Source organism: Poromitra crassiceps (genome assembly GCF_964638095.1).
Source record: "Poromitra crassiceps genome assembly, chromosome: 1".
Classification (NCBI taxonomy): Eukaryota; Metazoa; Chordata; class Actinopteri; order Beryciformes; family Melamphaidae; genus Poromitra; species Poromitra crassiceps.
The window spans coordinates 106,466,448-106,484,821 of record NC_139623.1 but is presented as its reverse complement, the minus strand read 5'-3'; the positions used below and the strand labels follow the sequence as shown (position 1 = coordinate 106,484,821).

General features: G+C 41.5%; 1 protein-coding gene across 5 annotated transcripts in view; it reads right to left on the bottom strand.

Moving 5' to 3' along the window:
• The window catches only part of klhl13 (kelch-like family member 13), a gene marked incomplete at both ends in the record, with an annotated part of 80,963 nt that overhangs the window by 37,460 nt on the left and 25,129 nt on the right, over nt 1–18,374 (bottom strand). For 3 of the 5 annotated variants that reach the window (XM_083637693.1, XM_083637694.1, XM_083637692.1), the window contains 3 exons: nt 3,459–3,591; nt 8,236–8,377; nt 16,114–16,185. In XM_083637693.1, coding sequence (XP_083493819.1) covers nt 3,459–3,591; nt 8,236–8,377; nt 16,114–16,185 — 347 coding nt within the window. The remainder of the gene's footprint in view (nt 1–3,458; nt 3,592–8,235; nt 8,378–16,113; nt 16,186–18,374) is intronic. The other 2 variants (XM_083637696.1, XM_083637695.1) reach the window with 1 other exon arrangement.

The window sequence follows — 18,374 nt, the reverse complement described above, 5'->3', positions numbered from 1 at the left end:
AGCCATCCACATACAAAATCATTTCGGCAAAATACCCAAAATCAGATTGTCAACATTTTCTCCCCCCTTACTCATTAGAAGTATTTGCATGCATAATGTTCAGACAAAATGTGATGAGCAACAACAGAAGAAATCAATCCACCAGCTATTAATGCTAGTCTGCGAAAAATGCTACCTTATCTGTAAAGGGGAGACTTGTGGGTACCCATTGAACACATTTTCATTCAGATAAATTGAGCTGAGAGGTCAAGGGACCCCTTTGAAATAGTTTTCCCTCACCCAAATTTAACCTACATTTGGAGTGTAATTTAAAGACCCATTCCGGCAATTGTCCCTCTTACTGACGCCGGTGGCCATTAGGGGAACTGCACCCAGGCGCTTGCATGTGCCAGAGCGCGTGCGTACCCACCCGGGAACGCGCCTCCAGAGGGAGACTGCAGTGTGGACTTGAATCAGCCTCGAATAACGCCGCAACCGTTCTTTTCAACAACTTTTAGTGACTAAAAGCACCATGTCCAGTGAGGAAGTACGGTAAGTAAAGTAGAACTTATAGTTTGAATTCAGTACACTAACGATAGTTGTCAATAAGCAAAGGAGGGGAAAATAGCGAAGTAAGACGTAGATGTTGAAACGCCAGCACATTGTTTCAGCCAAATGAGTATTGCTATGGAAATGACCACATAATGTGCTGACAAGCCAGCACATTATGCTGGGTACCAGTGGATGCCTTAGGTCTTCTAGTTTCTTCTGATAACAGGATCTCTACTGTAGCTTTAAAAAAACACCCCGCTATACAGCCATAGGATCGCCCATGAAAATCGGGAGTGTTGGCAGACCACTCGCGGCCCACACTTTGGGAATCACTGGAGTATATTATATCAAAAGAATCTCCATATACAGTAGATGTGAGAAAAGTTTAACTTCAAGCCACATTAAAACAACTACATTCATATGAGCCTTTTCTGTTCAAATGCTGTTTAGCCCTCTGGAATGGTGGGAACATGTTCATAAAATTAGGCACATTTTTACCATGGATAAAAATACCCTTAAAGCAGACTGTTTGTACTTTAAAGTCTTAAGGTTGCTTAGGTAATGTACCTCACCAGGCAGTGCCCCAAAGAGATCCAGGCTAAAAATTCACTAAATTACCATTCATTACAACGATAAATTACCATAAACCTGCATACATAACAATGACTTGACCAAGTAAGTGTTTTATGAAACTTTGATGAATTATAGAGAAACCATTTGTTTCACAGTATAATAGAGTACCGCAGGGATGACATATTTTTGTAGGCTTAACCAGAAATCACCGCCATTTTGGTTCGTCAGTGGAAAAGCCTATGGGGTTTTAGAATGGGGATTTCACTTAATTGTGTCAAATAAGGTCTGTGGTTAACAAAAGTTTATGGGAACACGAATTTGGGTTCAGCAGGATAATCTTCACAAACGTTAATCACTTTTATGCCTTTTGAAGCATTTTCTAAAAAAGGTGTTGAAAAAAAACACATTTACGTTGCAAAAGTCATAAAAGTTATTGACGTTTGTGAAGATTATCCTGCTGAACCCAAATTCGCGTTCCAATAAACTTTTGTTAACCACAGACCTTATTTTATGCATTTAAGTGAAATCCCCATTCTAAAACCCCATTCACTTTTCCCCTGACGAACCCGGAAGTATACTTCCAGACTTATTCCTGCGGTTCTCTATACTGGAGGGACGTAGGTACTAGGTGATTCTAAATTCCCATGAAGCAACATGATGACTTAACTGGGTAGCGTTAATAAAGCAGGTATGTCCAAAGTCCGGCCCGGGGGCCAATTGCGGCCCGTAGACCGATTTTAATTGGCCCTCGGGCTCGGCTTGTCTCTCAAAATATACTAGAGCTATTATGTGGCCCTCCACACAGTATTGGTTAATCAAGCAAGTTCAATTTGCATTTTTTCCCATTCACCTAATGATGACAGCACTACCATACAGTTTGTAGACAAGCACCAAGTAGGAACAGCACAGGCAGAATAATGTTTTCAGTACAATTGTATTGTATGTGTATTTTTTTCTTTTTGTTTTTAATAACCCATATGATACGAGAAGCAGCTGGCTCCCCAGGTATTTTCACATATCTAATCTGACCCCCATTCGAAAAAGTTTGGAGACCCCTGCATCAAAGCATGGGGATTTTCATGAACAATAAACAATTTACTTTAGAATACAGTGCAGAAAGGGAGAAGGAAATTAAGTAGGGGTGTCACGATACACTAATTTCACGATACGATACGATACACGATATTGGGTTCACGATAACGATACGATACGATATTTTAACAATATTTTTTTTAACAAAAGTAAATAATTTTTATGTATTTATTTATCATTTATTTAACCATGTGAGTCCCGTTGAAATCGAAACCTCTTTTCAAGGGAGCCCTGGGAAAATACTGGAAAAATAGTCTTTCATTTGAAATAACAAAATACAAAACAAATGCTGTTTTTGGAAATTGTTATTATAATAACTAGAAAACAACATGGAAGATAATGCTTATCTTGCAATAGAATGTGTCACACTGTCACAAACTAAATGTTTGTTGCATGGTGAAAGAAAAATAAAGTATACAATCTATTTCTTAAATAACTCATGCTCAATGGTCCCTAAACTTATGTAATCTTATGTACCCCTTGAGCTGTTTTGCCATGCCAGTAGTAGTCTACCCCCTCACTCATGCGTGTTGATTCTGCAAAATTTGTTCTATTATTATTCAGGAGCATTTTTTTTTTTTTTTTTTACGATATTTTTTTCTGACGATATCGATATCGTGACGTTTCGATATCGCGATATATCGTGCGACGAAATATCGTGACACCCCTAAAATTAAGGCATCATAACAAGGGGATGCACACCCTACAATCAAATAAATACATACTTTACTTGTCATATTTGTTGTTTTATCCCATGCTTTTATTGTACCTTGTTAGTTTTTTAATCTATTGTTTTATTGCACTGTATTGCTTTTTCTTACCGATGTAAAACACTGTGTGTATTTGTGCTGTGAAGGGCGCTATAAAAATACAGTTTTACTGACTTACTTTACATAAATAAATAAATAAATAAATAAATAAATAAATAAATAAATAAATAAATAAATAAATAAATAAAATTGGTCCCAGGAAAAATCTGACCGAATTGTGTACACAATATGTAATGAATGAATGAAAAGAAAAAATATACACCCTTTGTAATCAGCTTTATGAGTTGTCACTATGTCAAAGCTTTTCAAAAGCTTTTCAAATAGCTGATATTCAAAATTGGCATCCTGCAGCAGCTATCAGCAGCCATAGTTAATGCATTATCATAAAACATCTCCTTATGGGTCAGCTGCCAACCTGAGGCCTGGGCTAATCCACTGATCAGCAGCACTAAAGGAGGTTTGCTGCTGCCGTTCTGTGCAGAGGAGACCCACCTGTGAACATGGCTTTGAAATAGTCGGAGGAGGAGGCCATCATGGCACGGTGTACAGGGAAAACTTCATCGCCATCCCCAGCCACCAGTGTGACATCACATAGTAATCCCTCTATCCTCAGCTGGTCAAATCCCTGGAAGACGAGAGAGACAGCAGAGAGGCCGGAGAGGGCTGTTAGTGTGAGCCAAGGGAAACGAGCAGTGGCTTCATTCCAGAGATGTTTAGCTCATACAGTCAAGGCCAGACTGCTACCCAGGCCAGTAAGGTCACATGATTAGGCAAAAACAGGCAGACAACAAACCAGGCAAAAACATACATTCCATAGTTGGCACATTTGTAATTACTAGCATTCTAGGGTGGAGACTGGAGATGATGCGCCCTTGTTGGGGGATTGATGACCTCAATGATGCTGTCACTGATGATGTCACGATTTGCATCACAAATGATTATGTCACTGTAGTGCGTGCGCTCGATTTCTAGGGTGGAGACTCTGGAGATGATGCGCCATAGGATTTACATTACATTACGTCATTTGGCAGACGCTTTTATCCAAAGCGACTTACAATAAGACATTTTTGTCAACATTAGAGAAATCAACTATGCAACACAGTCTATGACAGCTTCAACTTTTGAAGGAACAGAGTGGTAAAGTTTTTTTTGAGAGAGAGAGAGAGAGAGAGAGAGAGAGAGAGAAAGAGAGAGAAAGATGTTAGTTCAAGAAGGGCTCAGGTGGAGCCTGATTTATGACATCACTGATGATGTCACGATTTGCATCACACTGATGAAGTCACTGACGATGTCACGATTTGAGTCATGTTTAAAACGTGACTAACAACGACCGCCCGCAAAATCGTGGCTAACACCGCCCGCCTGCTTAGGCAATTTTATATTAACTACTACTTTTACTATTTTTATCATCAAAATTGAATAGAAGTATCCATATTCTTAATCTTTGAGACTTCAACGTTTCATTAAGGACAATAACCAAAGTCTATCTTTCAGCCACATCTTGACAGAGGCTTGCTAATGCAGCCTGACAGTAAAGGGGTGCTGCGCAAGCCAGAAAATAAAAAACGTATGATATCACTCAACTTTCTCCTTATAAGAATGAAGGATAAGTTAGGATTTTAGGCTTAATCGCTGGTTCACTAACTGAATCTGACTGATGCACTAGGGAGCAAAGTCTAGCTACAGAGCCTAACATCGGTGGCCTAGAATAATCAATCACTGATGAAGAAAGGCTATAGTATGTTGCTGCGGTCATATCCTGTTCAGTGGTTAACATCTCATTTTAATTGATCAACGTTTTGTGACACACTGAGTTAGCCAATTGAATGTTGAATGAATATTCCATCACAAACAGTGTGTAACCAAGATGTGTAACTTGTGTCCTGAAGAGAAGCAAACAGGACAGCAGAGAGGAGTGAGACAGATGAACAGAGCAGAATGGCAGAGAAAAGGAGTCACAGATGAACAGAGAAAAGCTGTGACGTCAGTAGAAAAAGACAAAGGGAGAAATAATGACATGCTAGTCAGTACCGTATCACAGAAGTGATAGATGTGAGACAAGTTGTTTTGATATATTACTATTCAAAAATGTGGGTTTTTTGCATTGATAGTACAATCGACGTGTAGGCCTTTTGTTGAGCTATAAAGACAGATTTCACAACAGAACAGTTTTACCAGGCGAGACGTTTGATGTGCAATATCTCATAACTTCACCAGCTCATGGATTGTTAGCGATTGTTTGCTGACAACGAATTCATTTTTTCAATGTGTAAAATGGTATTATTTTTTGAACTTTTGAACATTTTTGGGAACATTTAAGGAGAGATAGAATAGATTAGAGATCTATCTCTATCTATAGAGATAGATAGATAGATAGATAGATAGATAGATAGATAGATAGATAGATAGATAGATAGATAGATAGATAGCTATATGACACAGAATGCGGATGCGAATATATCTAGCCAGAAGACCTTATCCTTTACGGGAAGCACCCTCTGGAATAATCTACCTCCCTCTATTAGAGAATGCCCTAGTCTCGCCACTTTCAAAGGCCAGTTGAAATTATGGCTCAGATCAAAACAACAATGTGACCACACTTAACATCTGTCATGTTTCGCTGCATCTCTGTGTGTTTTATTCATTTTAGGTTTTACTAACCTTTTGTACTATTAATTTTTTGGTTTTATTAATTGTGTGTGTTTTAATCATTTTTGGTTTTACTAATCTTCTGTATTATTAATCTTTTTTGTACTATTAATCTTTTTTCTCCTTCATGATTACATCAACCTGCCATGGGACTACAGGTGGAAACTAGCCCTTGGGCTATAACCTGACATGTTTACTGTACGGCTGTACTGTTCATTAACGTGTAATGTCCCACTCTTTAAATAAATGAATCTGAATCTGAATCTGATTTCTCTCACAGTGGCTCACTCAGCTAGATAACATGTAGCCTGAACAGCCTCAAAATATCACTGCTATTTATTTGCATGGATTTGCTTGAGGCTGAACGTGACCCAGGCACAACTTCTGGAGCACATGCTGTGCGGCAAGAAGGGGCTGATCAAAACTTGGATCTGATGCAGTCGCCTCCTCTGGGAATTCCCATTCAGCCTCTTTCCATTTTCTTACCAGGAATATAGTGTAGGTTAACCAGGAAATTACATAGCAACTCATTTACATTAATAGCATATGTATTTGTTTCAACAACTAAAAGCACCTTATCTCTTGGAGAATCAATGTCTACTGGTGCCATGCTGCTGGCTTGTCTGTCAAACGTCTGCAGCCGGGTTTGCTCAGACAGGCTTCTTGCTACAGAGGGATTGTTCACATTCCCAATTTATTCTACACTGGTCGTTGTTGTTGTTGTTGCTTTTTCAATTGACACCAGAGCAGTGACTGACAGGCCGGGAGGAGGAGCGGCTGGCGCACCACCCCACTGACTGGTGCTGATTGCACTTCAGTCCCAGCACCTGTGCACCAAGCAGATGCTGCAGAGGGCAAATCCAGTCCGACACAGAGCAGACCAAGCTGCTGAACTGAACTCGTAATGCTATCAATTGAGATTGTATTTTAATAGGTAATTAAAGTTTATATTTTTATACTAAAGAAAACCAAGTCCGCCTCTGTATTCGCACCACAGTTGTATGCATGACTAGCAAATAAACAAGTTTAGTTTAGTTCCATCTTTTTACCTAATAGACCCTTCTCATGGGGGCCATTTTGTGTCGAAAAGGCAGGGTAAACACAGGTGCAAGCAAAACACTAATGAGGGTTTCAAACTTCCATGATTGGAATTTGGAAACCCCCATTAATGTTTTGCTTACACCTGTGTTTATTCTGCCTTTTCGACACAAAAATGGCCCCCGTGAAAAGGGTCTATTGGAAATTATTTAAGAGAGAACATTTTTGTTAATTTTAGTTTATGATTTGTTTAAGAAAATGCCAGAGTTTCTGTTTTAACATAATTTTGTTTCTCTCATATTAACCTTAAATTTCCTGTAGAATATTTACTGTAATCATTCTCAAATTAATTTTGATAGCATATAATAATGGCTGTAGAAAAAGTATGACCATCACGGTGAAAATGTATTTATTCTGTGTCGCTTTCTACGCGTTTATTTTGTGTCACGTTATAAGTCCCCCCCCCTTTTACGTGAACATGCATTTAGCTGGATTATAAAATCCTGGGTTGACAGAGCAGGTGTTAGAAACGGAGACTTGGTTCCATTGAGGAATCAATTCCAATGTTCCCAGAAAGACTGAATCGAAAACACATTTGCCTTATTGATTCCCGCTATTGATTCCCAGTCTTTCTGTTTCTGTACCTTTTTCAAGTATCAAACTGCAGAATATTTCATCTATCAAATTGTTTCACTTTCTATTCCTCTTTGGCAGCGTGTGTGTGTATGAGTGACTGAGAGGCGGGACCAGAGTGTGTTCAGTTCTCTGCAACATCTGTTCTCTTGTAGAAGAAGCACAGAGCAGCGAGGCGAGCATGGCAAATGTTGGAAAGAAGAGCTCAGAATGTAGCTACACTTCAGTAAAGAGACTTGTTTGTGTTCTGTCAATATGCTGCTCTGTGCTCCAGCCATACTGCTCCCGTTCTTAACACATTCTTTATGAAGGATGAAAAGTCAAAAGTAGGTCACTTCAAGAGCCTTTGTAACTAACAGACCACTTTGAAGTTCTTCTTTTAAGCTGTCCTGTAACGTTGGGGACTGGGCGTGGGGTGGGGGGTGCTGGGGGGGGGGGGGGGGGTCCCAAGAGGGAAAATGTTTTGACCTGTGCAACCAGCCGCCATTTTGAGAATAAACTGGAAGCGCTTGTGTCGAAAAAGAGGACAACTTCGCCCATCAAGCAGTTTAGGGGTTTTGTCCCAGATCTTCACTGTAGCAGTGAGCCGAAAGTCCCGTGTTCACTTTCACTTTAAACTCACGGCTACAGTGAAGACTTCAGCTAACAAGTGCAAACATTTAGCCCACGGCGCCAGTCCCACTATGAGAATGCAGCAACCGGTTTTGCTGTGAAACTCCAGCACATTTTGTGGACTAAAAAAAACTTCACCCGCAACCATGATGCAATGATTGAATCTGGATCGCGGTCTCATTTTACTCCCAAGCAGCGACATTTTTGTTGATGCAGCTATACTGCATCACTTCATGACTACATCACTCTTAGGATGTCTCCAGGAACACGAAGCAAAGGTTATTATGAGCTTTATCGGTCTATACATACAACAGTGACAGTGTGCCTGAACTCTCACCTGAAGAACCACTGAGCTGTGTGTGTTGCTTGTGAAGAAGCGAGTGTTTCCCGTCTTTGACGCCTGAAGATGAGCAGAGACGCCCATATCACCATACCCCAGGGCAACTTTCATGTGAGCGTCGTCGTCCTCCACGAGGGATCTGTTAGGAAACAAGAAAAGAAGGATTTGACTTCAAAATGGCAGCGCAAACACGTCTTTACACCTGATTGTAGGCTTTTGGAAAGTAGGGCAAAAGAGTTTTCAAAAGCACACTACTTGAGTATATGTGGCGGGGTGGCCGGTAGAGAAGAGTCGTGACCGAAAGGCTGCAGGTTTGAATGCCTGGCCCTGGATCAGCTGGGAAAAACATGGCAGGGGAAATCAGCGGGACATGCTACCCCCCCTCCCTCAACTACCGCCAAGGTATCCTTGGGCAAGCAACGTTGACTGAATTTGCTCAGTGTCTTCCAACGTAAGACTGGTGGCAACCAGGTGTGCCATGCCCGTGCCATGTGCCAGTGTAAGGGTGCTTTCTCACTGGCGCCCCGGTACCGCTCCCAAGCACACTTGTCCCCAAATTGCCCCCAGTTTCGGAACATTTGATGAGTGCGAACGTTGCGTTCCGTTTCGTCCCGCGCCCGGGCGAGCAACAGGGAACCGTGACAGGATCCACTTGAAAAGGTGGTCTTGGGGGGGGGGGGGGGGGGGGCGCTTTGGCGTGCCCGGGCACGGAACACTTGCGAGTGTGAAAGCCAACCGTTCCAAACCTCATAGACAACACACGGAGCGAGGATACACTGCAGGCATAGATGACACAAGTGCACTCTGTTTCGTTTCCCGAGCGCAGAGGAAATGTTAAATGTGAAAGCTGACCAGCAAGGGAGAGGGGAGGGGGGACAATCGTTCCCCTGGTGCGGAACGGAACGGAACGAACGCAATCGTTCCCAGTGAGAAAGCAGCCTGAATCTCACTCCCTTTGCAATTTCTACCCTGAAAAGAAAAGTGTTCTTGAAGAAATGCACAAAACAACTTTGTATTGAATTCTGGAAGTGGGAACTGAGCACAGGTAGAAAATATTAGCTGCGTGACATTTTTCTCCATAACAGAAGTAATGAATGTGACCTTGCCAGATTCTAATCATTCTCATATATGATCATTTGGAACTCAAATATCTGGACTGTAGATCATGCTTAATTGTGCGTAGGCATCGAGCGTGTGTAGCGCGCGAGATGCCGGCATCAGTGATGTGACATCTTCAGAGCCATTGTGACATTATCAGTGATGTCATGAGAGGTTGTGATATCATCAGTGATGTCATAAAAGCAGTTGTGACATCAGTGATGTCATAAGAGTCCCACTGATGATGTCATCAGTGATGTCATAAGAGCAAAATCAAGTCCCTGGGGCAGACACTGAAAGAAGTGGGAGTCTGGCTTCAGACCCCCGTCTTCAGCCATCGACAGCTGTATGTTGCCAGCTCCAGGACTGGTGATCCAGCATCCCTGAGGAGCAGCCAGGGGGAGGCTGCGCAGCGTCCGAGCTGCGTATTTGGGCTGCAGGGCCAGCTCGGCGAGGTGTAGGGCTAGGAATCGAGCGAAACATAGCGCACAGGATGCCTAGTATCTATCTATCTATCTATATTATATACATTTGGCAATGTGGACTCTGTTTGTCCGGGCCTCTGTTTCAAGAATTTTGTCCGGCTACAGCTATGCCGTTTTACGTGCAATCGGGCTGAAACTTTCAGGGGGTGTAAAGGAGCTGACGGAGCTGGATTTTTTAATTAGGTAATTGCCCTAATACTTGATACTTTACTGCAATATGTAATATTTCTGTGGCGCATTAAAGGGGAATCTTCTTAATACAAGTGACTCAGAGCACCAAGGAGAATCTTCCTTAATACAAGTGACTCAGAGCACCAAGGAGAATCTTCCTTAATACAAGTGACTCAGAGCACCAAGGAGAATCTTCCTTAATACAAGTGACTCAGAGCACCAAGGAGAATCTTCTTAATACAAGTGACTCAGAGCACCAAGAAGAATCTTCTTAATACAAGTGACTCAGAGCACCAAGGAGAATCTTCTTAATACAAGTGACTCAGAGCACCAAGGAGAATCTTCCTTAATACAAGTGACTCAGAGCACCAAGGAGAATCTTCCTTAATACAAGTGACTCAGAGCACCAAGGAGAATCTTCTTAATACAAGTGACTCAGAGCACCAAGAAGAATCTTCTTAATACAAGTGACTCAGAGCACCAAGGAGAATCTTCTTAATACAAGTGACTCAGAGCACCAAGGAGAATCTTCCTTAATACAAGTGACTCAGAGCACCAAGGAGAATCTTCTTAATACAAATGACTCATTTGGGCTTAAAAGTTAAAACATTCTGTGCGTCCACAAAGTCAGACAACAGTTCACCATCTGTTACCAAACAGCAGAACAGTGTCAAAAAGGTTAACTGCAAGCAAATACTGTGCATTCAATGCATTGCATTGCTTTGACTGGGTTGTCTAGCCCCTGTGTGTGTCTTTTCAAAAGTGCCAAAAGTGCTGCCTCTATCAAATCCATTGCCTTGGCGTTAAATAAGTCTATGAAACAATTGTGTGTGATAAAAGTGCCTTAACCTGTTTTGTTTGTAATAACAGGTGATGCAGAGAAGCAAATGCTGAGATACAATAGCCTACAAAGAACAGCAATGTGAGCTTAAAATACTGAGGCCATTTTCCATGCAAGACATGGAAATAACAGAGGAACCAACAAATGTGCCATCGGAAGGTTTTTAGAGGTTCATTTTCAAAAGCAGACTGGCCCGGTTTTAATGAAATATTGTGATATGAAAAATTCTGTCTCTCTTACATTTGTGCCTTATAATAGGCTTTTGATGAAGTAGCACTTGTCAGTTGTACAAGACTAATCGTTTTGCGTAGGCTATGTTTGTAATGAAGCTGTGGTAAGTCCTTGTTTAGTTGAGCGGTGGATTTTTTCGTGGTTAGCAGAATAGTTCTTCACTTTGTAAATAAGTGTCCCCTCGTGGTTTGAGTCATTCTATCTGGGTGAGAATCTATCGAAAAAGTAGGCCAAATGTGAGCTATCTTGAATAAAACACACCTTCTAGTTGCTATTACAATGTTTGGCAAGCTACTGTCAGTCATTCAGTTTTTCTCAAACAAATGATGTGTTTGAGGTGAGTTTGTGCACATTTTTGGCAAATTGTAGGCTATTTAAGCAAGACATAAATAACCTTAACCTTTAAAATTATTGTTTTTTGTCTCTCTCTCTCTCGCCAACCTTATGCCTAACATACACTAGAAGACTTAAGACTATGAAAATACTTTGACAAGACTAATGTCTAACACTCTCTCACATCCAGCTCACATCTAGAGTCTAACACCCTCTCACATCCAGCTCACATCTAGAGTCTAACACCCTCTCACATCCAGCTCACATCTAGAGTCTAACACCCTCTCACATCCAGCTCACATCTAATGTCTAACACCCTCTCACATCCAGCTCACATCTAGAGTCTAACACCCTTTCACATCCAGCTCACATCTAGAGTCTAACACCCTCTCACATCCAGCTCACATCTAGAGTCTAACACCCTCTCACATACAGCTCACATCTAATGTCTAACACCCTCTCACATCCAGCTCACATCTAGAGTCTAACACCCTCTCACATCCAGCTCACATCTAGAGTCTAACACCCTCTCACATCCAGCTCACATCTAGAGTCTAACACCCTCTCACATCCAGCTCACATCTAATGTCTAACACCCTCTCACATCCAGCTCACATCTAGAGTCTAACACCCTTTCACATCCAGCTCACATCTAATGTCTAACACCCTCTCACATCCAGCTCACATCTAAAGTCTAACACCCTTTCACATCCAGCTCACATCTAGAGTCTAACACCCTCTCACATCCAGCTCACATCTCTAAAGTCTAACACCCTCTCACATCCAGCTCACATCTAGAGTCTAACACCCTCTCACATCCAGCTCACATCTAGAGTCTAACAGCCTCTCACATCCAGCTCACATCTAGAGTCTAACACCCTCTCACATCCAGCTCACATCTAGAGTCTAACACCCTCTCACATCCAGCTCACATCTAGAGTCTAACACCCTCTCACATCCAGCTCACATCTAGAGTCTAACACCCTCTCACATCCAGCTCACATCTAGAGTCTAACACCCTCTCACATCCAGCTCACATCTAGAGTCTAACACCCTCTCACATCCAGCTCACATCTAGAGTCTAACACCCTCTCACATCCAGCTCACATCTATAGTCTAATACCCTCTCACATCCAGCTCACATCTAGAGTCTAACACCCTCTCACATCCAGCTCACATCTAGAGTCTAACACCCTCTCACATCCAGCTCACATCTAAAGTCTAACACCCTCTCACATCCAGCTCACATCTATAGTCTAATACCCTCTCACATCCAGCTCACATCTAGAGTCTAACACCCTCTCACATCCAGCTCACATCTAGAGTCTAACACCCTCTCACATCCAGCTCACATCTCTAAAGTCTAACACCCTCTCACATCCAGCTCACATCTAGAGTCTAACACCCTCTCACATCCAGCTCACATCTAGAGTCTAACAGCCTCTCACATCCAGCTCACATCTAGAGTCTAACACCCTCTCACATCCAGCTCACATCTAGAGTCTAACACCCTCTCACATCCAGCTCACATCTAGAGTCTAACACCCTCTCACATCCAGCTCACATCTATAGTCTAATACCCTCTCACATCCAGCTCACATCTAGAGTCTAACACCCTCTCACATCCAACTCACATCTAGAGTCTAACACCCTCTCACATCCAGCTCACATCTAGAGTCTAACACCCTCTCACATCCAGCTCACATCTAGAGTCTAACACCCTCTCACATCCAACTCACATCTAGAGTCTAACACCCTTTCACATCCAGCTCACATCTAGAGTCTAACACCCTCTCACATCCAGCTCACATCTAAAGTCTAACACCCTCTCACATCCAGCTCACAGCTAATGACAAGTCATAAGTCACTGCGTTTTTAGTCACAAACTGTAATTTTGCAAAGATTGCCTATCATACACTAGAAGAAAAAGACTTTTAAAAGACTAAAGTCTGACATCCTCTCATTTTTAACTGTAAATGACCCCAAGGCACAGTGCAGTTCACATGTGTATGGCTAGTTTGTAATCATGTATTTGTTGTATTTGTTGTTATTTCCCATGAACATGGAAGTGATTTTATTTTGAAAAGACAGTAGGCATAGATAATGGATGCAACTTGATGGGTGCAGTAACAAGACAGAGAACAAGGAGATCAACCAAACGGGGAGAGTATGAGGAGTTTAGCTCCACTCGAGAGTGCGACATGGTGCTTTTTTGTGTCCTACATTATTTGCATGAGCCAAGGCTAAAGACAATAATAATAATAATAATAATGATAATATTAAACATGTTTGATTTTGTCGGAATGTCAAGACGAGAAGAAGATTGATATAAGACAGCTGGGACTGAGTTTTATCACCACCTTACGCCAAACGATCGAGAAGGTCTAAATACTACAAGTTACACTAGTAAAGAAGAGGGAAGCAACTTCAAGTCATAATTGTGTAAAAAGTAACTTCATCTTGTTCCGTCTACATGCAGTAAGACGACCCCTCCTGTCTTCTCTTGGCTTGGTTCCCGAAGGTGTGCATTCATTCATTATTAATGATGGTGAACAGAATGTTTTTAAATATCTCACTACTATAATAAGGTGAGGGGTTTCACGGCGCAGCCGACAATTGCTCAACTGTGCATGCCAGCTGAGGGGGCAAGCTCGCATAGCGTGCAAGCTAGAAATGAGCATGTGAAGCGTGTGCTATTTCTAGTCAAGGTTTCTAGCCTGATATTAGCATTCTGCTGACGCTGCCAGATGGGATGGGTTTGCTTCACATTCTGTGTCACCGACGACATCGGTGGTGGTGTTGTGAACTCAATAGCACCCCCTCTGGCGGAGTCAGGTTAGCATTCTGATGCAACTTGTAAAATGTGATTGTTTGGATTACATAACTGAATCATTCTGGGGAATCAGACCGAGGTGACAAAACTTGAACAAAAATGACAAATATATTTTGGAAGAGATTTAGAATTAACTCATTCATGGCCAGTTTAGGACTGCCAATATTTAGCACAGGCCAAAGATTTTCATAATTGTTGGTCATCTTTCAAGACCCACAGTAAATTATCTATTAGCACCAAAGTGATTTGCAATACCTCAAAATGAAGATGTACGTTTCTGGGTTCACCAGGAAAAAAAGTGAGCTTTTAGCATGTTCTGTACTCTACTTATAGCCATTTATATACACCCTGTTTTCACCCAAAAGGTCTCCCTGAGAAGATAAACAGGAGAAAAGGCAATTTTTGTAAAGGGCACAATCTCAGGCAGAACTCGCTCTCAATTCTTTTATTTTGAACTGTATTGACATCAGACATGTAAATATTATTCATTATGACACAAATGACAAAAAAAAAATATATATATATATACACATGAAGTGCTTTTTTTTTACATTCAACAATACAGTTTACTCAGTGTGAGTGAGTGTGCAGACAGACACACAGACAGACAGACAGACAGACAGACAGACAGACACACCGACAGACAGACAGACACACCGACAGACAGACACACACACACACACACACACACACACGATCCCCCTTTTATCTTCGTTACGTTGTTTCCGGGTCTGAGTACTGCTGGCGTCTGCTGCTGTGACTGCCGCTTCTGCCTTGTTAGCTGTTCGTGTGTTTATTTTGTTTTGTTCTGGTCCACCCGTCCTCGTCCATGTCTCCCTGTCCTATCCTCCCTGCTATTTGATCGTTCCCGTTTTCCCCTCGGCTATTCAACACGTCCTCACCGCCCTCTGGATTACCCGTCAAACTGATCGATCATTTCCTCATTCCTCCGATGATCAAACACATCTCTGGATTACTTTCTCCCGTTTTCTCCCGGCTGGCACACAGGAAGGCGACCAGCTCGTGCAGCGCGCCGAGGGGCGTTTCAATGGCGTTTCTCCTGTCTGCACAAGGAAGCGTTTATCCGTTTTCTGTTTTTCCTCCTGCTCAATTTCAAAACAACAGCTGCGGTATGTGTTTGTTCACGTGTTGTCGGCTTGTCTTAGATGCCAGGGACCTGATACTATGTCACAGGCTGGGGAAGTGTTTGAACTACGCGCTGCACTAATAAAAACAAAAACACGTCAAACACGTCATTGGCTGGGAGGGCTATTCCTGATAACACGTCAAAGACGTCTTTGGCCATGAATGAGTTAACATTAAAGGGGGGGGGGGGGACAGCAAAAAAAGAAAAAGAAAAAAACACAATCACACCATCCTTTAAACCCTAGTTTATATGGGATTAAAACTTTCTCTTTTCTTTTTATGTAATAATTTTCATTGAATAAAACTCAAGTATGTTTAACTCAATCAGGCCAAAAGAGGAGCATGAATAAGCTTGAAGAGAAGGTCAGATCCAATATCTAATTATCATTCCCATCACAACCTCCAAGGAAAAGGAAAGATGATCAATGGTGATACATCAAAAACAAAGACACCAAACACGACACAGGTATGGACTTTAGGGGCTGGAGGGACGCGTCTGTCACCACAAGAGGTAAAGAAAAAAACCTACAAACTAATACACACAACCATCTTTTAATGGAGAGGAGAGGATGGGGTCAGTTATAAAAAGGTATAATTTACAGGGAGATAATCAGCTCCTTCTAGTAGGAATTTGTGAACACCATGCACCATCACTAGACGCTGAGAAATCTTCATGGCTACAGAAGTGATCACAATCACATTGACACACAGCACAGGCAATGTACTGGTACATTTACCCTGTCAGGTGGTAAGTCGGAGAGGCAGCGAGGAGAGAGTGGGTTGTCCAAACCACAAAGGAGTGTTGGTGGCTATGAAACAAAGAAGACAAGCTACAGCATCCCACAGAAAAGTTCTGCTCTATCCAAAGACAGCAGAAAACACAGATGGAGTTTAAAAGGCTTTAAAGACATTTATGGTTAAAGCATAAATTCCCGCAGTTCTACATTGACTTAGGCAAAAATAATGTGTTAAACCTCAAGAGAGGTACTACTACCCTCTCAGAAGACCAATATTGATACCAATAAAAGTTCTATTTTAGGTCGATTTTATGAGCCAATTAATTAATGACTAAAAACATCAATTAGAAAGTTATTGCTAAAACAACACTGAAGTATGTAGTATTATGACAATACAAACTAAGATAATAATGCATTTGAAATTGAAGTATCTGCACAATATTTAGATCTGTCATTACCTTAGCTAACTGACACATTTATAGTCCCAATTCATCACTGGCTTTAACAGCCAGTGCGTGGGTGTGGAAGAACATTGTGTTATTAATTTGAGGGCTTTATCTTGTTGATTGCAAAGATATCTTGGAGGATGGACACAAACAAGGAAGACACACGATGCAATTAGCATGAACTCAGACAAGCCAGCAAAGACATTTATTTTCTTGATTTTGTTACCAAGTTTTGAGCAGGAGGAGGAAGACAGGAAGATGAAGAAGAAGAAGAAGAAGAAGAAGAAGATGATGATGATGAAGAAGAAATAATGAGAAAGAAGTAAAGTCGTAATTAGGGTGGGAGTCTATCCAGTCCCCTAATCATATGTCACTGGAAAGCTTAGAAACATATCTTACCACCAGTGACAGCTGGGGAAGCTAAAGTCAACATGATTCTTTCCTGGGATGGCAGTGGAAGGGTCTTAAAAGCTTAATGAGCACCTGGTAGCTTTATCATTTTGTCATGTTACATGTGCATTGATAAGAACCTCATTAATTTCTTCCCTTTAAGGTATGAAGATCTGGAAGGTTTTTGTAACTGCTCGAGTGTTTTTACCAGTTCTAATTACAGAGTCAGTTTGTTTTGGAGGAAACCTCATGAATAATTCAGCTCCACTCCAGGTAAAAAAAACTTGTGAACAATGAACCCTGAAGGAATCCTACCCTAAAACAACTAGCACCTAGAAACGGACTGAGTGAACGTTAGCAATAGCTCGGCAAGCAGCCCCACCCCCCACACACACACACACGCTATTAACAACATCTCATCCACCTCATCACACCCTGTCCATCGTCATTGGTTTGATTGAGAGTAGGACTGTACTGTACCCGACTCAGAATTCTGTCAGTCGAATCGAATTTGGCTGTTCAATACAAATATTCTACTATTATTTTTCTTCCTTTTTTAATAAGACTATCGGGTAATCAGAAAATCCATTGGCATGTGCTTGTTTGTTTAATTGGGACTTGGTTTACGGTATTAATAGGCTGATACTTATACCTAAATAGGCCTATATCACAATATATTGGGAGAAACCAAGCAATTCTGTGTCAAATCAGACATTCAGCACCCCCATATAGCCAGAATGGAATGATCCTTGTTTCATCCACATTTTTGTGACTATTCGACTGTGAGATTGGCAGTCGAATCAGGCTCCTTGAACAAATCGTCGACTATTTGGGGTCACCTCTAATTGAGAGACCCCTAGCAGCAGAAAATTACATATTGTACGTTCAAATCATAAAGACCTCACCATGTTGGAGATATATAATATAATGTAGGTTACTACTCCAGATGCTTCCCAAATAAACGCCTTTTATCACCTTTCTGTGTTTATCATAAGATCATGATAATGGACAGTTAAATCTAGCAGGATCTAGTGACTAGAGCCCATACATAACGACGCATATTGATGTCTCGTAGCCTGCTGCCACAGATAATATCAACATCTCCATGGTGTCCATTCTTGCCCCCTGCTTTAAACCTTTCCCTTACTCAGAGGACCAGAGGGCCAGTCAGCAGAAAAATAAAAAGCTAGAGCAGAAAAATAACATGAGTGTGCAATAACTAGAAAAAATGTATTAGGCAGAGATATGCATTTAACATAGAGCAGTAGGCAATGTGTTTCATTCCAGTTTGTTGCTAGTTGATTCAGGTTATAACTGGACTAATAGGATATATTTGCTGTTTTAGTAGGAGCAGCGTGAGACAGACAATGGGGTTGTTGTGGAAGTGGCAGAGCAGCAGGCGGAGAGCAACACCAATGCTATTCA